The sequence below is a fragment of the Pristis pectinata genome, chromosome 6 (assembly GCF_009764475.1).
Source record: "Pristis pectinata isolate sPriPec2 chromosome 6, sPriPec2.1.pri, whole genome shotgun sequence".
Lineage (NCBI taxonomy): Eukaryota > Metazoa > Chordata > Chondrichthyes > Rhinopristiformes > Pristidae > Pristis > Pristis pectinata.
The window spans coordinates 26,453,146-26,475,431 of record NC_067410.1 but is presented as its reverse complement, the minus strand read 5'-3'; the positions used below and the strand labels follow the sequence as shown (position 1 = coordinate 26,475,431).

The following is a 22,286-nucleotide window of genomic DNA, read 5'->3' as shown; positions in this document are numbered from 1 at the left end:
AGAGGTTGCACCCAAATTTGGACTCATTGTCATGACTATCTGCCAATGTCAATTTGCATTCTAATTTCTTGCATTTCCTCATTGTGCACCAAACCTAGAAATGGAAGTGAATCAGTGTAAATGAATTTTCAACCATGTGTCAACACCATAACAGTCTATTTCCCTCTCCTCGCAGCACCCAATTTCAAACTTTCCTTGGCTCTTCTTCTGAAACCAACATTCATGCTTTTGCAGACTCCCTAAACTTGACTATTGCAAAGCCCTCATTGTCAGCCTTCCATGTTCCATTCTCCATTCAATTCCCAGATCTTTCTGTGAAAGTTAGTTGCTCCAAAAGCAAAAGTACATGAGGATCTAGTCCCAGAATAACTGTTTTTTACTACTCCTGACAGAAAAGGGTTCCGTGCTCCCAACAATATTCTCTGGGACAGATTTGCCAAAGGCCCTAGAGTCTTGAGGAATGCACTTGGTTAACGAAAGGTAGTTATCCATGCCCACATCCCATAAATGATATGTAACATCAAGCCAGACACTTGGGTCTCATGAACGCCTGCTTGTCCAGAGAGGCCAGATATATTGCCAAAAGAGTAGTGACAATTTATGAGCAATAAAAGAAAATTTGCAGAGCTACAAGGAGGGTCAGGAGAGTTGGACTGGCTGTATTGCTCTTGCATAGAGCCAGTTGTCGGGCAAATGGCCTCCTTCCCATGCTGTAATGGTATCATGATTTTCACTTAATCCTGCCTTTAGTTTGCTTTAGTAAGGGACTTCATAAATTCATAACTGGTAACTTGAGGCCAATGTGGTACACGTATTTTTGTTGATTTCAAAATTAAACTCTATTCACAAAATTATAAACAAGAAATAGAAAACCTAGTACATGACTTTCTTTACATTCATTGTTTTCTCAAGTCTGTACATTCATAGTGTTGTTAAGTCTATGCATCTGCAGTGTTATCAGGTTGATGTATTCTATGCATTAAGGCACTCAAATGGTCTCTTTGAAAACCTTTTAAGTGTTCGCAGGGCTGTTACACTGGACTCAGTCTCTCAGTGACCAGTGGCAGTGGGACCTCAGACTGCAGCCCTTCCCACAAAGCCTTTATTGTGTAGGCTGACCCAAGCTTCAGTGCATCCCTTGGGATGTACTCCTGCAGCCTGGAGTGTGCCAGGCAGTATCATTCCCTTATGGACATCTCGTTGTACTGGAAGACCAACGAAGACAAAAATGCTTCCTTCACCAAGCTGATGATATCCAGCAGTTGTCTTGGTGTGCATCCCTGGAAGCAGCTTGTAAGTAAGAGACTCCTCTGTTATGCAGCTGCTCCAGGTTAACCTCAACAAGGACCCTTGCATTCTTTTCCAGACCTTCTTTGCAAATGCACAAAGAGGTGGACAATTATCTCATCCTCTTCACAGCCGTCCCAAAGGCAGCATGGGTTGGGCAGACTCTCTGACCCTGCAGGAATGATCTGACAGGGAAGATCTTGGTGCTTGTCAGTGAGTTCCAGCAATGAGGCTTTCTACCAAATGATTTTGACAATCTGCTCGAAAAACCATCCCACAGGATCCACTGTGGATGGTTCTGTTTGAAGCTCATAGAAGTGCAAATGTCAACTGGAGGAAGGGAGATTGCAAACCAAGGTTCTCGTCAAGTGACAACACATGACATAAAAGTGCATTGGTATCAAGAGCAAAGCCGAACTTGGGCAGCCTTTTGCTCAAGGAGAGAGGCACATCAACAGATTCAGTCCTTGAAATGAAACCAGGTTTTGCTTTCATTATCACAGGAAGTTGATTGTGGAACCCTCTGTAACTGGTCATAATGTGTGTGGAGTGGGGTGGGGGGGGAGGTCGAGGGGAAGAGAGGGAGTCCCCAGTCATCATGGCAATGATTCTATCCATGATGATGATGGACAGGTGTTCTCCTAAAGAGGAATGTCTCTCAGCTAATGGTCTGCTGTCTGATATCATGGGCAACTTTCTCCTGCAGAAAAAAACTGGGAGTGTGTTTGTGATGGGCCTTGGGAACAGTTTAGTGATGGTTAAGCAGCAAGAATGAAGTGGGTTGGAATATTTAAGTGGGTTGGAATATTTAAGAGGCTGCATTGGTGAAGGTGTGAGCAGAGAGGAAGAGCAATATTATTTCCTTGTCAGTTCTAGTGAGGTTGCAAACTCTTAGCATTAGAGCTATAAACTGAGAACCCAGGTCCTGGCATTGTGATGGTTTTGTATTGGCAGCAGACTTCTTGCTTAAAACGCCTACAGCCTCCTAGGAGCAGGGGTATAGGCAAAAATATATATTTGACTTCATTTGCAAAGATAAATTAAGGATATGCATACTATACATGTGCCCATTGTTGACATACACATTGATTATTGTGGAGAGGACTGTGCCCTTTGCTTCTGTCAGCTATAACATATAGAGCTAATGTTTGAGGTTGAAAATCCTTCCTTTGTTTTGACTTTTTAGGATGAAGAGTCTTCCTGGCTTGCTTAGTGTTTCCAGCATTTTCTGTTATAATTTCAGACCCCAGGACCTATCATCAGAACTGATGAAAAGTTATCAACCTGAAACATTTTAAATGCGTGATTAAAATACTGGAAATTGCATTGAAACTTGTTATTGTTGCACGTGCACATGAAATCATTCAGAAAACGTAAATTAATATGGTTCTTTTTGTTCTTCTTGCCTCCATTGGGGGAAAATAAGATTTTTGAAAGAAATTAATACCTCAATCTAATTATACATTGTGTATATGTCCTGAAGCAAAGCAATAAGAGATTAGTCAATTGCCCATTAGTTAACTTTGTACTCCATCACCTACTTGTCCTGTAGTAATTGCCCACTATTGTTTTGTTTATCTGCTTTGCTGATCAAGAGGTATGTAACAAAGATGATGTTTAGGACCGATTATTTCCTTTTAATCCATATAGTTTCTCAGGCCATTAAAGAACAACATCAAGAAGATTGACGCCATCCAGAATAGTGCATTTGATCCACTAGAGCCACAGAGTACTACAGCACAGAAACAGACCCTTTGGCCCATCTAGTCCATGCCAGCCTGGTTTTCTGTCTAGTCCCATCTACCTGCAACTGGACCATAGCCCTCCATATCACTCTCATCTACGTACCTATCCAAACCTCTCTTAAGTGTTACAATTGAACCCACATCTACCACTTCTGCTGGGAGCTCGTTCCACACTCGCACCACCCTCTGAGTGAAGAAGTTTCCCCTCAGATTCCCCTTAAGTATTTCACCTTTCACCCTAAACCTTTGACCCCTACTTCTAATCTCACCCAACCTGAGGGGGGGAAAAAAGCCTGCATGCATTCACCCTATCTATACCCCTCATAATTTTGTATACTTCTGCCCTCATTCTCCTTCGCTCCAAGGAATAGAGTCCTAACCTATACAACCTATCCCTGTTACTCGGGTCCTCAAGTCCTGGCAACATCAGTGTAAATTTTCTCTGCACGCTCTTCAAGTTTATTGATATCTTTCCTGTAGGTAGGTGACCAGAACTGCACACAATACTCTAAGTTTGGCCTCTCTAATGTCTTGTACAACTTTAACGTAACATCCCAACTCCTGTACTCAATGCCCTGATTTATGAAGGCCAATGTACCAAAAGCTCAAGAAACAAAGGACTGCAGATGCTGGAACCTAGATGAAATACTCCTCCATTGCCAGAAGAATTTCAACCGCAAACTGGAGGAACAGCACCTCATTTTCTGTCTTTAACCTTGCAACCTAACAGCATGAACATTGAATTCTCCCACTTAAAGTAATCCCCATACCCTTTCCCTTCCCTTTCTCCTCTTCCTCCCCCAAAACTATGCTTCTTCTTCCCTTTCCTAGTCTCTTTTTTTTCTAACCCTTTTTTTCCTCTCCTTACCTTTGACCCATCCCCAGGTGGATCTGCTCTCCCCTCCTCCCCCACACCCGCTTATCACTATCTCTTGCCTGCATCTACCTATCACCACCTTGTGCCCACTCTGCCTCCCTTTGTTTGTCCACCTATCACTGCTCTGCTTTTCCCTCCTATATATTGGGCTTCTCCTTTTCCTATCTTCAGTCCTGAAGAAGGGTCCTGACCCAAAACGTTGACTGCTTGCTTTTCTCCATGGATGCTGTCTGGCCTGCTGAGTTCCTCCAGCATCATAGTGTTTTTCTTCTTCATGCCTAAAGCTCTCTTTATGACCCTATCTACCTGTAACACCACTTTCAAGAAATCATGGATCTGTATTCCCAGGTCCCTTTGTTCTACCGCACACCTCAGTGCCCTACCATTCACTGTGTAGGTCCTACCCTGGTTTGTCCTCCCAAAGTGCATCATCTCACACTTGTCTGCATTAAACTTCATCTGCTATTTTTCATCCCATTTTCCCAGCTGGTCCATATCACTTTGATAACCTTCCTCGCTGTCCACTGCACCCCTAACCTTGGTGTCATCCACAAATTCGCTGATCCAGTTTACCACATCATCTAAATCATTAATATAGATGATAAATAACAACTGGCCCAGCACCGATCCCTGTGGCACACCACTAGTCACAGGACACTACCTTAATGTTCACCCTTCTTACCACCAGAGCAGTGACTGCAGGATGCACTTATTACTGGATGCATTGCAGAAAGTCAACAAGGCTTCACTGAGGAAAGAATGGCAATGCATAAACTGTTTAGGGTGGTATGTAATTTAGAGGGGACCTTGGAGATGATGGTGCCATGCACATGCTCCCCTTGTCCTAAAATGCTGGTAGTGGCTGGTCTAAGAAGTGCTGCCATGGAGCATACATTATGGATGTTAAAATAAGGATTCTATTTAAGTTTACAAAACAAAAACCAAAACAGCTCTTTCTTTTTAAAAAAAATTGTTAAAGCTTCTGAAAGATTTCTACATTAGATTAAGGGACAATATTAAATTATACTTTTTAATTTGATACTGACCACTTTATTTCTGTGTTCCTTGTGCATGCACCTAGCTTTCCACCATTTAAAAAAAACACTTGATTGATTTTTACTTAGTCAAAAATAAACAGCTTATCAACTCCCTGATGATTTCTGGGTAAAGAAGCAGAACCAAAAGAGTTCATTTTTAAAAAATATGTGCAGAATCCAGACTATAATGATGAACAGTCTAAGATATATGTAATAAAAAAAGATGGCAAGTATGTATTCTGATGTCATTCTGTGAGTGAATTGTGCAAAAGACAAGTACATGCTGCAGTGATATATATAATTGATTCAGTTATATAATTGAGTGTTTATAATTAATAGTTATTCTCCAAGCTAGGAAGGATAATGGGGCTTTTGGTGGCACATCTTGTGCTACTGTTTAGGATTTTGCCAGACACCATTTTGGTTGATCTCTGTAAGGGTTGTGATAGCAAATGTGTGTTGAGGAGGTCTGAAGAAATAGACTTCCTAAAGTACAAAACTGAGCCTCCACGTTTTTTGTATGTTGAAATATAACACTTGATACATGGTGTGGTTTCAATTAAATATGTTACAAGAGGGAAACCACAATGTTATTACAGTTAGTACTAAACAAATTAGCCTGCCTGTGATTATAAACTTTATTTACAGCATGGTAACAAGTCCTTCCGTCCCAACGAGTCAATGCTGCCTACTTAAACCCATGTTAACCTACCCATATGTCTTTGGAAGTGCATTGAGTCCTGATTTTTCTGTTTAGAGCTACAGATCATGAATTAATGAAGGTGATGTGGATGTCATCTATTAATTTTATAGTGTATTATTTTGATTATTATCATAGACATCAAACAACCTTGGAGACTTTGCAGACTATCTTTAACTGTACTTGGCTGGATTGAAATTCAGTTATTTAAGATTTTTTTAAAAACATATGCCTAAATATAGGTTTATTTATTCAAAAATGCTAGGAATAGCTCACTTTAATTCTGCCATCATCCAAATACTTCACTGTTCCTTGCCTGATTTGATGGAACCCTTCCTAGCACTGGATGAAACCATCAAATAAACAGAGCTCTCTTAGATGTTTTCACAAAACTAATAAGGAACTAAATAATGGAAGTACAAAGGCTTGTCAGATTGTAGTTTTGATAGGTGTTAACAGCTAGCTAACCTGTTTTGGGAGATATTTATGTGTTGGTGACTCATTGTGTGATACCTTTGTAAGTAGAAATTCTAGTATTTAGTTTCAACTTCAGCATTTAATTTAGTTATTCCAGTAATGCTATGAGGATGATCTGAAGGATTGATTTTTGTTTTAATTAATCTCTACTTTAGTCTGGTTCAGATTCATCTGTCTGTCTCTCTTCACTCTTTGATGTCTATCTGCTTATTTTAATACCTACTCAAAGGCTTGGTTTTGAGAAGTCATAATGATGGAGTGCATGCTTCAGGGAAGTACTGAGCTGGGAAGTAAAGTCACACTCCTAGATGTATTAAATATCACTGGTGCATTGCCTTCTGCTTTTGACAAGGTTCTTGATCATAATAATCTGTATCATTAATTGTAATAATTATAAATGCCTGAAGTATTATTTTGGCTCCAAAGACACAATCTGAAACCTGGGAGTTGTGAGCTAGAAGCCAGTAAGTTAGAGATGTGACAGTAGATAGGAAAACTACTTACTAAATTTCATGCCGTAATTATTCTCACATCCATGACAATTCCAACTACAGTGCAGTGCTGAGAAAGGGCTACACTACTGATTTTGACAGAGCTGGTAAACTGAGATCACTGTCAGGTGTCCTCCTGGGTGGAACATAGAATAGTACAATACAGGAACAGGTCCTTCAGCGTACAATGTTGTGTTGAACTAATTAAACACTTAACTGAACAAATCCCTTCTGGCCCCACAATTTCCATATTCCTCCATCCTCTGCACATTCATTTGCCTATGTAAAAGCCTCGTGGATTAGGTGGATATGAAAGATCAGCCCTTATTCAGGAAGATTTCCTTCTTCCTGTTTTTGTCTTTCACCTCAAATTTCTGCAAGTTGTCTTTTTATTTTCGCTGGACGGTAAGAAGTTTGGCCTCTGGCCCGACCCAAGTATCAGTTTCCGAGGAATAGCTAACTGGTTTGCCTGTCGAAGTTTCCATCTTGAATCAAGAACCCTTCCCCCACCCATGTGGCAACAGCATGTCCTGTTCATCTAAGATTCTCATCCTGCATTTGTAACGAGAGGCTATTCAAATATTGTGCCAACTTTTATCTTTGCAACGTGTCAACAAACCTCATTGTCTCAAAATGATGTCCACTTTTACATCCACAGCAAGTGAATGGACTCCATTTCCAGAGCTGTGATTTACCATGTGGATTTAATTGCTTTCATGTGGTGAATCTTCCTTTATAATATCATCAGGACATTTTAGAAAGTCATCATATAATCAAGCATAGCTTCACGAAAGGGAAATATTGCATTTCCCGAATTTATTAGTGTCCTTTGAAGATGTAATGGGCAGTATGAATCTAGGAGAACCATTGGATGCAGTGTATTAGGAATTTCAAACGGCATTCAGTAAGATGCCACATAAAAGGTGAGAGCACAAGATTAGAGTGTGGCATTGGGGGGTAATACGTTATAGGCTAACTAACAGAAAAAGCAGATAAGATCAATAAATCATTATTTACAAAACAAGCTATAAGTAGTAGGGTGCCACGAGGATCAATGCTGGGGCCCCAATTGTACAGTCTCTATTAATGATTTGGATAATGGGATCCATTGTATTGTCCTTAAATTAGCTGAATGTACAAAGGATAGGTGTGAAAGCAAGATATGAGGAGGACACAAAAGTCTGCAAAGAGATTTATGTGGGTTACTGGAATGAGCCAAAATTTGGTAAAGTAAATGTGAATTTAAAAACAGAAAATGGTGGAAATACTCAGCAGACCAGGCAGCTTGTATGGGGGGGATGGTGGTGCAGAAACAGGTTTAAAATTTCAGATCAATGATCTGATTTCTAGTTCTGTTTCTTTCTTCACAGTTGCTGATTAGCCTGCTGGTCATTTCTAGCATTTTCTATTTTTATTTCTGATTTACAGCATCTGTAGTTTTTCTTTCAGTTTTTGATTATTGGGGAAATACAAGTTTACTGCTATGGTAGGAACAATTTTTTTAAAGATGTTTAAATGGAGAGTGACTACAGAAGCTGCTGTGGGAAAAGATGGGTGTTATTGTGTGTGAAACACAAGTTAACATGCAAATACAACAATTGCAAATGCAAATGGAATATTAGACTTTATGGCAAATGGTTGAGTATAAAATTGGATAAGATGTGCTATAACTGTATAAGTGAGACCACACCTGGAATACTGAGTATAGATTTGTTATCCTTTGAGAAGGAATTGTACTTGCACTGGAGAAAGTTTCAGAGAAGGTTCACTAGGTTGATCCCTGGTATGAAAAGGTTGTCTTGTGAGGAATGAATCAGCAGGGGGGGACTATATGCATTGAGTTTGGAAGAATGACTGTGGCCTGATTGAAACGTGATCCAGAAGGGAATTTGAAAGGTTGATGTGAGAAGAACTTCCCACTTGTGGGGGGAATATAGTAGTAGTGAGCAACGTTTCAGAGTTTGGGATTGCCTATTTAGGATAAAGATGAGGATTTTTTTAAAAATCTGATTGTTTCCACAGCCCTCCAAAGATTTGAAGCAATCATTGAATATGTTCAAAACTGAGACAGACAGGATTTTGGTCAATAGGGGAATCGAGGCTTATGATCAGGCAGGGAAATGGAGGCTGAGCTCAGATTTGTGATGAGTTCATTGAATAGCAACGCAGGCTCAAGATGGCAGCAGTTTCCTCTTCCCATTAACTCCATTATAATGTTGTCTAATATAAATTAACTTGTAACCCAGAGGATGTTAATTTTGTGGTATTTGATAATGGTAATCCTATTGCACATCAAGGAGAATGGTTGGCTCTTGTTAAGTAGTCATTGCACAAATTACTTGCCATTTATCAAGCCAAGCTTGGATGTAAAGCAGGTCTTGTTTCAAGGGGGCATAGAGTGCTTTATTTAAGAAATTGTGAATGAAACTGAATAGTATTCAATCATGAACAATTATGCTCACTACTAAACTTGTGATGGATGGCCATTCATTATTAAAGCAACTGAAAGTGATTGCACTTAAGAGTTGTTCCAAGAAATTCATACCTTGATGTCCTGGGGTTGAAATGTCTGTCCTTCAAAAACTACAACCATCTTCAATGGCACTAAGTTAGTCTTCAGTCGGTGGAATGTTAATCTGTGGCCCAATTACTCGTTGATTTGAAACTAAGTTAAAGGCTGACTTGATTTTGAGAGCAATCACTCATCTCACCTCTGTATTCACCACTTTATCCACGTTTAGACCGAGACTGCAACAAGATCCACAGCCAAATAATCTTGCTAGGAACCAAACTCAGCATCATTGTCAGGGTTTTGGAGAGTAACTACCACTTAATAGTGTTGTTGAGGATGGCTTCCACTACATTTGTGATGAGTGAGAAGATGAGGCAGGAATTATTTCTTTTTTTTATGTGATCAATACATACCTACATAATTTTCCATTGCCTATGTTATAGCCGTATTGGAACAATATGGTAAGAAGTACAGCTAGTTCCCTGACACATTGTTATGCACTACTGCCTTTGATATACAGTATCTAGTGCCCACGTGGAGTGAATTAAATCAGCTTAAGGTTGGCATCTGAGATGATAAATCTCAGAAGGAAGCTGAGGTGGATTGTCTACTTAGTACTTGTGGCTGAAGATAATCATGAGTGCTCCAGCCTTGCCCTTTATAATTCAAGTGCTGTGCTCTACTATCATTGAGAATATGGTTTCTCATGTCAAAGCAGCTCCTGTAGCAAGTGGGCACAGACTACACAGACATCCCCACCTGTCGGCAACGATCCAAGTCCTAGATGTGACAAGACTTTCCCTGAGCCATTGGCTGTAGAATTGCATCAGTTTTCTTTGTAGCGTATTGATTATAGCATTAAAACAATATTCATGCTTTAATACCATATTTACTATTTTAATACAATTAAGTAGACTTTTAAGAATGAAATGTATAAAAGTGAAAATAAGTAAATTAGTCATGCCCTTATTACTGATTTTAAAAGGCCTCTAGTCATATTTTGTTTTGAGTGAAAAGCTACCATTTCAATATCATGACAGGATTCACCATTGCATTTCAAGTGATTTTTTTTACCAGTAGGAAATGTAGTCATTAATCCATGCTCTCCTTGTACAGTGAAAGCACAGTAAGAGGCAACAATGAGCATTAAGTGGGCTGGGAAAGTTGGTCTGTCTCCTCAGCTAGAATTATTAACATAAATAAGCAAACATTATTATAATGATTATGAAATGCAACATAGAGTTGGACTTTGAACTGTTTACATTCAAGAGATAAAGTACCGCAAGTTTGATCTGTGTGGTTGTACTGAAGATCATGTCAAAGCACTGAAACTACAATAGATGAAAAATGTAAGGCTTTAGTTTTGAAGGAGAATGAATATAATAACAATATCAAAACTGCTTGTTTTTCCGTTTGACTGAGTTCCAAAATTTGATTCTTAACACATTTAGTGACTCTACTGTTCATTATTAAACAGCAGGCATGACTGGGCTCTAGGTACATACTGCCTCTTTCATCCAGTTGTCCTTGTCAGAAGTAAGTGAATCTAAAACCAGGAAGTCAAATTACAAAAGAAATGCATTGAGTGAAACATTGTTTGGTGTTGTGATTGGTAGCTGTTCATGTTCAGTTTATTAAAAACTGTGCAAATAAATCATCTCATGCTGTTTTTCTTCAGACTCAATCTATTGTTTAATATAATCTGTCTTGAAAGCAACATAAGCCTTCTCTTCAGGTGAGTACTTAGACTGTGGGTGTATGGCATGTAAATTGTCAATCGCAAATTTGTACAGAATGTAACAGATGACCACAATTCAGGTATTCTCTGAATTACAGAAAACTACAGAACTACCTAGGCAATAAAGCATTGATTAGGCTGCTCTCCGTTCAGCAGTAGTACTGGTTGACCCTGACCATTTGTATCTTCTTCCCATCCCTCAAGCAGCAAGCATTTAATTTTTAAAGTTAGCACTCCTACTTTCACATGTTATTATGTCAACTTTTATAAGCCAATCGTCAAAGGCTGATTGTGACAGGGGCACTAGGGAGTTGCAAGTAGAAACTCAGATGGCGTTTAGTGTACAGAACATTTGGAAGCTGCAGAGCCCTTCTGACTGACTACAGTTTACACATCCCTTTTTTTTGTGGCAAGATCAACAGGAATACTCCTCCTGGTCCCACCAGGAGAATTCAGGTCTAACCTTACCTGGAACTTTATTTTTCCCCCCTTCATTCACACTCTGCTAGTGGGAAACTGTTTCTTTCACACAATAGGATTTAGTTCTCATTCACTTCTCTGTCTTTATCAGATGTTCCTTTATCTAGGTCCAGGAGTTAACATCACCATGGTGACACGCTGCCAGATTCAGGCACTAAACTAACCCGCTCCCCTTTCCTACCAGAAACTTGCTCGACTTGCCCCCTTTATAACTTTATTAAAAATAAATGAGCATGTCTTGGTGATAACTCTGGGAAAACTCAACAGGTCAGGCAGCATTTGTAGAATGAGAAACAAGATTTAACAATTCAGGTCAATGACCTTCCATCAGAACTAGGAAAGGAAGAAAGCAAGCAAGTTTTAAGTTGGGGGGTGAAATGGGACAAAGGAAATATCTCCAAAAGAATGAGACCAAGTTATAGCGGTTCATGGGGCAGCGATTCTCTTGCACCCCCTCCAATCTAGTGTACTACATCTGATACTCATAATCTGGTTTCCCTCCACTTAACAAAGACAAATTCAGATTGGGTAATCACTTTGTGGATTATCTGTGTTCAGTCTGCAGGGGTGACTCAGAGTTCCCTGTAGCCTGCCACTTTAATTCCACATCCCATTCCCACTCTGACAAATCAGTATGTGGCATCTGGCACAGTTATAACCAGGTTCAATGTAAGCGTCAGGAACAACACCACCTATTCCACCTGTGCACGTGATAGCTTGCCACCCTTTATCGAATTCTACAACTTCAGATCACTCACTTTCCTTGTCCATATCAGGACAAGACATTTCTGCTGTAAATCATCCATTTATGATACTGTCTTGCTGTTACTGCCCCCGTGAACCCACTAACTTGATAACCTCTACAACTTATCACCATCGCAAACCTGGGCAATCATAGATATTTGCTTTGTCCTGTCCATCCCTCCCACACCTTTTCTCCAACTTAAAAATAACTTGTTTCCTCTCTTTCCCACTTGTGATGAAGGTACTTTAAATCTGTTTCTCTTTCCACAGATGCTCTCTGACGTGCTGACTTTTTTTTCCCAGCATTTTCTATTTCACATACCTTATGAATGTCTCTTTAACATTATGGTCTTTGACCACCTTTAAATAATCTCTTGCTAATGTCCAAGCAAGCCTCAAGAAGAACTCTCTACATTCACATTGAAGAATTAGAATCTATTTTGTAGTAAGTAAATATTTAATAACATCAGATAAATTGAAAGTTATCTGAAGGAACTGTTCTGTGCAGTGGAACAAAACGTTTGCTTTCTACCTGCTGGTGTGTTGATTGATGTAGATGTCTACTAAGTGGTATGTATGAGTGTGTGGCTCATATATTTTGAAGACAGTTAGAACAATGTGGGTCAAAGTCTGATTTTTATCATCCCCTTCCACCACCCCTCCCTCACCCCCCATCTCACCCTGTGAAGAACTGTGGAATTTTTTTATTTAAACTTGTAAATACTGCCTTTGTGAATTGACTTCTTCAGTGTTCTTTGACAAAATGATGTGTCTGGGGAGGGGAAAAAAGACAACTACCATCTTCCACCCTACACCAGTGGAAATTATGGGTCTTTGATAGAGTGTTGCTCATTCGAACCAGCCTGGAGTCAGAATTATGTAGTAGATTGGCTTTTTGACCCTAAATTTTCTCTTCCATGGTTGTATTGTTGCCCATGTTAATAACACCAAATTACTCTTTGTCTACTTGGCCTGACAGGGATCACATCATGTTATTCGTATATGATCATATTCAATTCACAGAGTTAAATCACAAAGTGAGAAAGACATTTAGGACACTGATCAACAATGATCTTGTGAAATGCCAAGGAATACACATCACAAACATCACATGGTTTTGAGATAACTCAAGTTTAAATATGTTGAATAGCTGATTAAATATTGATGGCATGGTTTTTGTTCATTATGTCCAGCAGAAGAACTCATCTTAACTGATAATTCAAGTGCCAAATTTTCACACCTCCAAGGAGGGTTTCAGCAGGCCAGGTTTCATTTAAGAGATATCATTGGTGTCTCTGATTAAAAGAGACTCCCAGGCATAATGTTAGGATCATTTACTCCTAGAGATGATTAATTTGAAGTGGCCCTACCTAAAACGTTATCCATTTTAAGGCTTTTGTAAGCCAGAAGGTGCAGTAGAAAATGGATTTGCTGTACTAATGACTGGAATCCAGCTTTCTAGTGTTTCATGAAGAATAAAGCAATCTCTTTACAAAACGTACAAAGCCTCACTTCAGGAGACTGATCTTAAATCTATCTTTCATAAAGTATATTGCTACAAGTATAAAGGCCAGGGCATCCAATCAAGGGACATACTGTTATGATGCCCAGGTTGGAATATCATTTAGAGTCATGGAGCAGTACAGCATGGATACAGGCCCTTCAGCCCAACCAGTCCATGCCGACCACATCCACCCAGCTAGTCCCATTTTCTTGCGTTTGGCCCATATTCCTCTAAGCCCCACCCCTCCATGTACCTATCTAAGTGCTTCTTAAATTTAAATATTGGAGAGTACAGCAATTCCTGAGCTCCCTGAATGAGTGGATGATCACACTGAATGAGTTGCTGTCTGTTGCAGATATGTGAATTTATCCTCTACTGGAAGTAAAATGTATCAGTTTTGCACATAATCCACATTTCTTGCATGGTGTTTTCTTTTAACTGTGTTGTGCAATCCACATTGCTGAGCTCACTCCTTTTATATCCTCAAACTCTGCCTTATCAAAATTAAATGGTGAACACTTGCCCTCCAATTTAATATTTATTTTATTATCAGGTTTTCTCTGTCACACTTTACTAAGTAACTTTTACCAACTTATTTCAAAGTAGAGGTTATGCTAATCAATATAAAATTTATTACAATTTCATATGTTATTATATAAATGTTCAGTCTTGAGGGAATGTATTCCATGTGATAGGTGTCAGGCAAATGTATTCAATGTAATTCACTCACTTTTTTGATTTATTAGAGCCACAGATGACTGACCAAACTAATTCCTGACTGACGAGGGATATTGAGGCTCTAGTCAGGAGAAAGGCACGTATCAGGTGTAGGCAGCTGGGATCAAGCAACTCCCTTGAGAGGTTTAAGGGATGTAAGAATACACTCAAGAAGGAAATCAAGAGGGCAAAATCCTTTTAGGATTTCCCTTTACCTTTTCTGCCAAAGTGAGCTATCCTTGGCAGATAAGGTAAAGGCAAATCCTAAAAGATCCTATAAGTATACTAACAGCAAAAATGTGAGGATAGGTCCCCTTAAGGATCAGTATATTCATCTACATGTGGAGCCACAGGAGATGAGTGAGGTCCTAAGTGAATACATCTCATTTGTATTTACCACAGAGAAGGTCATGGAAGGTAGGGAATTTGGAGTTTAAAAAAAAACATTTCCTGAAATATGTCACTATCATGAAAGAGGAGGTGCTGGTAGTGTTGACAGACATAAAGGTTATTTGAAGAGGTGACCTAGAGGATTGACGAGGGCAGGGTGGTAGATGCTGTCTATATGGACTTTAGCAAGGCTTTTGATAAGGTCTCATGTGTAGGCTGATCTAGAAGGTTAGGTTACATGGGATCCAGGGTGAGCTAGCCAATTGGATACAAAATTGGCTTGGTGGTATGAGTCAGAGGGTGATAGGGGAGGGTTGTTTTTCATAGTGGAGACCTGCAAGCAATGGTGTGCTGCAGGAATCAGTGCTGGGTCCCCTGCAGTTTGTCATATATTTTAATGATTTGGATGAGAATGTAGGTGGCATGGTTATTAAGTTTGCAGATGACACCAAAACTGGTGGTATGGTAGACAGTGAAGAAGGTTGTCTAAGGTTACAACAGGATCCAGATCAACTGGGAAAGTGGGCCAAGGAATGGCAGATGGATTTTAACTTGGACAAGTGCGAAGTGATGCATTTTGGGAAGGCAAACCAGGGAAGGGTATACACAGTGAATGGTAGGGCCCTGGGGAGTATTGTAAAACAGAGAAACCTACTGGTACAAGTACATAGTTCCATGAAAGTGGCAACACAGGTGGACACGGTGGTGAAGAAGGTACATGGCACAATTGCCTTCAGTGGACGGGCACTGAATACAAGAGTTGGGACAGCATGTTACAGCTGTACAAGATGTTGGTGAGACTGCGCCTAGAATATAGTGTGTGTCACCATACTATAGGAAGGATGTGATTAAGCTGGAAAAGGTACAGAAAAGATTCACGGGGATCTTGAGTTATAAGGAGATACTGGGTAGGCTGGGACTATTGTCCCTGAAGCAAAGCAGGCTGAGGGGTGACCTTATAGAGGTTTATAAAATCATGAGGGGCATAGATAAGATGGATTGTCAGTCTTTTTCCCAGGGTAGGGGAATCTAAGACTGGAAGGCATAGGTTTAAGGTGAGAGGGGAAAGATTTAAAGGGGATCTGAAGGGCAAGATTTTCATACATAGTGTGGTGGTTATATGGAACGAGCTGCCAGAGGAAGTGGTAGAGGTGGGTATACAGTAATTACAATATTTAAGAGTCATTTGTCCATGTACATGATTGGATAGGTTTAGAAGGATATGGGCCAAATGTAGGCAAATGGGACTAGGTCAGGAGGACACCTTGGTCGGCATGGAGGAGTTGAGCCAAATGGCCTGCTTCTGTGCTGTCTAAATCTATGACTGTAATCGCTTATCAATTAAAAGAAAATGTTGCCATTCTTTTTGTCATTTCTGATGCTCAAATCAAGAGCATTTAATATTACACAAATAACAAGATTAAATCCACTATAAATCTGGACAGTGCAAGTTTTATTTAAGGGACAATCTCACTCTCAGTCCAATGGAGTGATGGTCAAAGTAGGAATTTGAATAATTATTCAGCAATTGGAAATAATTATTAAGTACAAGAAATGTACTTTGATATTTCAGTGAATAGTGTAGCCCTGGTTTTTCACCCACTTGACCCAACAGGAACAGTGTAACCAAGTTTATTAAGATGGGGAAGTAGATTAATGCTGCATATACAACTTATTCTCATCCGTCTTTAACTTGCCTGAGGTAGACCGTCCTGGAAGAGTGGGGGCTAAAATGAATGGCAGACAGGACTCAAAGACCTCCTTGGGATGTACAAGTCATCTAATCTGTGGGCTTGACTACGACTGCACAGTCACAAGACCTCAAATAAAAAAAAGACAGGAGTCTGTGGAATGGTGATTTGTAATTAAAGAAAATCCCTACATATTATGGGTGCAATTGGGTGAAAATGTGAAATGGCAGTATTGATGTAGTCTTCCATTAGATGTTTCCTAACATCAGCTGTTACTCCTTAGTTGTCTACTGGGCATTAGAATATTTGATGCAAATGTGCATACAAGTGGACAAAGTGCAAAGGAATATATTTGGAATGTACAGAAGATTCCAGACAATAGAAAACACACAGGGTCTTACAAGTATAGATGTTCCACCAATGCAGACTTGAACCATACTTTTTTTGAAGGACCTCTGCCTCCAGATTGCATCCAGTCTTCTGGTCTTTCTGATTACCATCTGCTGTAACTGATATACCTTTCTGAGAGTATGTAGAGGATTACTCCTCAATAGGTCACCATGGCAGAAAAAGAATTAAAAAATTCAAGTAAGCATGAAATGTACAAACTAGCCACTGGACTTCAGCTTTGCTTTGGGATAAGTGACAGAATGCAATCTATCTATACGCATGGGAGGATGTAATGGCCATCAACTATCACTTCTGTGGAAAGTCAAAAGAGCATAAAAATAGCCCAGAGATCTTGCTTGAGAATATTTTTAATTTGCACCAAATTCATTGGTGCCTTCCAATTGTTATTAAATGTGGCCTAATCTTCTGCAAACTATTGTGCTGGAAAGGAGGAATGGAATTAACACTTGTTAGCACAGCAAACCATGTACGGTAAATATTATTTCTAAGCATGAAGTTTCTTTGGAAGATTGGACTGACAATATGACAATAACCTTCTCCTCTCCAGCCTCCATGTACTCTGAAAGGCACAGTGATCCCTCCGAGATCAGATGTCTCATGGCAGAGCCAGATTATTTTGATAACAACCCAGACCTTATCAGACCCAAGAAGCTCCTGAATCCAGTCAAAGCCTCCAGAAGTCACCAAGAACTGCACAGAGAGCTGCTCATGAACCAGAAGCGGTGAGGAAACTATGGTTCACGTTATCTTCTAACTCCGCACTGTATGTTTTAAATTGTATTTAAATGGTCAGTCCAACATTACCATATGTATATGTGGGACAAAGGGAATTTATTGATTGAAATTTCTCAGATTTGCACTCACACTCCCGCACTGTGGTGAGTAATTCCATTGCATTCCATACAATGGAAATCGTACCAAAGATTTTGTGTGGAATCTGTGATTTACAATTTGCCAAACCTATGTTTGACGTGAAGAGTGACAGCTTGCTAACCTCAGCCTTCCCTAGACTTTGATTTCTAATATATTTTGTATTTGCTAAATAAGAATCTGAAATACATATTCGACAAAAAAGAAAAATGTTCTGAAAATTGCATCTCTTTTATCATTAATTATATCCAGCAATGAAGATAAATCCTAATTTACCAAATATCACAAGGAAAATATGAGAATATTTGATGTTTTTTCTTTCCTAAGGTTCTGATTATTTTGATTTTTAGGTAGAAGGTTTGGATTCACATTTTGCCAGTTGTGCCTACTTAATGTACAAAATCCTGTTGACGAAGGTAGGATCAGTTGAGCTGAGACATTTGTGGTAAATTGTCAGAGGTTAATTCCAGCTGGCAAAGTGAGTTTAGATGCCAGTAATTTTTTTTAAATTGAGACGTGCTACATTTTCACATGAATGTTTTCACTGGAAATATTCTAAGAAAGGTTTGTTAGCCAGATTAGGAAGATCAGACTCCAACAGATGAAGAATGTGAGGAGGAAATTGAACCCAGCCAAGAAAGACGGCATCAATGATTTGGGACATTCTACTAATTCACACTCTTAAAAGTAGTAGGTGGGTATAAAAAGATACTAATGCTACACAAAGCCATACTTAAACCACATCTGGGTATTAGGTACTGAAACTGCAGCCTAGAAAAGATGTATTGGGCTGAATCAAGCTGGCATTCAGCCACGTGCAAGTAAACACTTTGTGGATTTACAAAGTCTAGTATGAGTTGAGCAACAGATTCTGGCACAACTGTCCTTCACTGCACCAGTGGACTCGCATGGAACCTGATCAGGCCTCTGAGATCTTACACCAGCCAGACCTGGTACTGGGCCAGAAGACCTGTTCAGTTGAATTGGGATTCCCAGCCTGGAGTTTAGGAAAAAAAGGTGAATTTAGGATAAGGAGACATGCCTAGAATCATAGCCATGTCCCTCAGCAGAACTTGGGAAATGATTTTTCACAAGAAATGGTGGAAGTATTTACTCCCTCCCACTAAAGCAACAGATACTAGCTGTGCTAGTGAACCAGATTTTACTAACGCGTCTCACTGACCAAAGCACCACTTGTGCGATTTTACCATGGCTGAATCTGGAAGACTAACCTTGCTCATCCTGATGATGCTGGAGTCACATTATGAGGCCGAGAGCAGTGACAGGGCCTCACGTGACACAATGGAATGATACGACAGGCCAGCAAGGCTCTGTCCACAAAATATCTGGGAGCTTTGACACCTGGGAAAGCGTTACCCCAGTGTCTCTGAAATTCAGGAACACTTAAAATTTAATCATAAATTATTTTAACATTCACAATCAAAACACATAAAAATATTAAACTGTAAATAGCAATAAATAAATTGACCAATATTTTTTCTTTCCTACAATACTGATGGAGATCAATGGGCTTGTGTATCCTGTATCAAGTCTAGACTGGAACTGGGTCTCAGTACGGATTCACCAATGTAAATATTAGGGAATCTCCACATGATCCAACTCCACCACCAGACTCCTTGGCGCATCGAGTGGCCTGCAGAGCCTGTCCAAATCGTTGGGCATCAACATCCAGCTAAGAGTCCAAAATATTCCTGAATTTACACTGAGATGCCAATAGATCTGTGCGGGATTTCTGACCTGCATTAAAAAAAATTCCGTACCTAATAAGTTTAAAATTCTTTTCCTGGATAAGGATACAAAAGGATATGGGGCCAAGGCAGGTAGATGGAATTAAGATGAAGATCAGACAACCTCTCTGATCAGTTCTAATAGGTTCAAGAGGCTGAAATGGTCTGCTCCTGTTCCTGCATTATTATATTCTAAAGCCCTTGGGGTGCATTAACTGATTCATTTTTGTTCTGTCTTTTTCAAACTGAAGCAGGTGATAGTCATGGAGACTTCACACCAAGCAAGATAGTCAATAATATATTCCAACAATTATGGTCAGGGTCACTGCAAGCCCCACTGTATAACAGAGGATCTTGAGATCAGCACCGACTCATTAGGCTAGACAGTCTCTTCCAGCTGTAGTCATTGTATGGAATTATATTGAGTAAATGAAAGGAAAAGAAGCAATGTAATTTAGCCCTGATGGTTATCCATTTCTGACATCTAACCATTAAACTCTAAAAATAACACTCCAGGCTAGTCAGAAAAACAATAAAAGCTAAGTGTTTTTGTTCATGTGTTAGTCACAGAGGGCAAATATTTCCCACTCATTAAAGGATAAATACTTCCCCTTCTCTGCTGGTTTCTGTTTTCTCTCCATCACCACATCTTGGCCTTCTTCCATCCACCTGACTGGCATTGTAATGGCAGAGGTTCACAAAATCAAAACCAAGTTCCAGATTTCCCACTGTCCCTTCTGGGCCTATACCACATGGGCCTCCCTTTTCTCTCCACCCCTCCCCCACCCCCACCTCCACTTCTGTGGTCTGCAGCTCTTAATCTACCTAGCAGAGTGGGCAGAGGAGAAGTCTGTGTTAAACCTACAAAGCCTTTTGTCCCAAGCACAATGCCTTGGGCCTAATTTGCAAGGAATATTGCAGAGGCAGAACCTCATGCAAAATGCATGTTGGCTCATCATACATATTCCTGGATGGGGAAAATTTTCCAGACAAGTTTCCCTCAAGTAAGACCAATGGATGAATTTCTCAGAATTCCTGAGCAAGAGACATACATTAGCAATTCCTGGTCATTGTTCACCAGACTGATTCCTGAGGTGCTGAGACTGCTGTGTGAGCAAAGATTATATTGACTAGCAGGTCAGGCAGCATCTCCACATAAATGCTGCCTGACCTGCTAAGTTCCTCCAGCATTTTGTGTGTGCTGCTCCAGATTCCAGCATCTGCAGAATCTCTTGTCTCCCACTGTCTCCGTACTAATCCATCAAACCCACAGAGAAGAGTGGTGCTGTTGTAGTCTGGCGGACTGACCTTTACATTGCGAAGCCAGATATCAACTCTCAGACACCGCCTCTTACTTAACCCTTAACCAGGACCTTGTCCCCCTTGGTCCAGTCCCTTCCCACCTACATCCGTCACACTTTGTATGCTCTCCATCACTTCAACAACTTTCAGTCCCCCGGCCCTGACCACCTTATTTTCACCATGGACGTCGAGTCCCTGTACACTTCCATCCCCCATCGGGAAGGCCTTAAGACTCTCTGCTTCTTTCTTGACAAAAGGCCCAACCAGTTCCCCTCCACTGCCACCCTCCTCCGTCTGGCAGAACAGGTACTCACCCTCACCCTCTTTCGGCTCCTCCCACTTTCTCCAAACCAAAGGTGTAGCCATGGGCACTCGCATGGGCCCCAGCTATGCCTGCCTTTTCGTCAACTACGTGAAACAATCCATGTTCCAAGCCTACACCGGTAACGCTCCCCAACTCTTTCTTCGCTACATCAACGACTGCATTGGGGCTGCTTCCTGCACCCATGCCGAGTTTGTCAATTTCATCAACTTTGCCTCCAACTTCCACCCTGCCCTCAAATTTACTTGCTCCATCTCCGACACCTCTCTCCCCTTTCTGGATCTCTCTCTCTCTCTCCATCTCCGGAGACAGATTAACCACAGATAATTTTTACAAACCCACTGACTCCCACAGTTACCTTGACTACACCTCTTCCCACCCCGTCGCTTGTAAGGATGCCATCCCCTTCTCTCAGTTCCTTTGCCTCCACCGTATCTGTTTCCATAATGAGGCTTTCCATTCCAGGACATCAGAGATGTCCTTTTTTTTCAGTAAACAGGGTTTCCCTTCCACCACCATTAATGCAGTCCTTGCCCACATCTCCTCCATTTCCCGTATGTCTGCCCTCACCCCATCCACACACCCCCCCCACCCCCCAAAACATGACAGTGACAGGGTTCCCCTTGTCATCACCTACCACCGCACGAGCCTTCACATCCAACACATATTGTCTGCAACCAACAGGATCCCACCACCAGGCACTTCTTCCTCTCCCCTCCTCCCCCGACAAGGTTTCTGCAGGGATCACTCTCTCCGTGACTCCCTTGAGGTCCCTACACCACCTCCCTCACCACCATTCAGGGCTCCAGACAGTCCTTCCAGGTCAGGCAGTGCTTCACCTGTGAATCCAAAGGTGTCATTTATTGCATCTGGTGCTCCCGGTGCAGCCTCCTCTACATCAGTGAGACCCGACGCAGGTTGGGTGACCGCTTCGTCGAGCACCTTCGCTCCATCTGCCGCAACAGCCAGCATCCCAGTGGCTACCCACTTCAATTCCACATCCCACTCCCATACTGACATGTCTATCCATGGCCTCCTCTACTGCCACATTGAGGCCAGATGCAGGTTGGAGGAGCAACACCTCATATTCCATCTTGGTAGTCTCCAACCTGACGGCCTCAACATTAATTTCTCTAACATCTGGTAACCCCTCCCCTCTTCCCCCCCCTCCTCATTTTCCCTCATTCCCCTCCTCCGCCCTTATGACCTGCTGATCTATTCTCCACCTCCTCTTTTATTCCAT

At 40.8% G+C, this 22,286-nt stretch overlaps 1 protein-coding gene across 3 annotated transcripts in view; it reads left to right on the top strand.

The window, feature by feature from the left end:
• LOC127571418 (protein FAM107B-like) overlaps window positions 1-22,286 on the top strand; it is a 104,552-nt gene that overhangs the window by 66,861 nt on the left and 15,405 nt on the right. For all 3 annotated transcript variants that reach the window (XM_052017751.1, XM_052017750.1, XM_052017753.1), the window contains one exon: window positions 17,349-17,523. In XM_052017751.1, coding sequence (XP_051873711.1) covers window positions 17,349-17,523 — 175 coding nt within the window. The remainder of the gene's footprint in view (window positions 1-17,348; window positions 17,524-22,286) is intronic.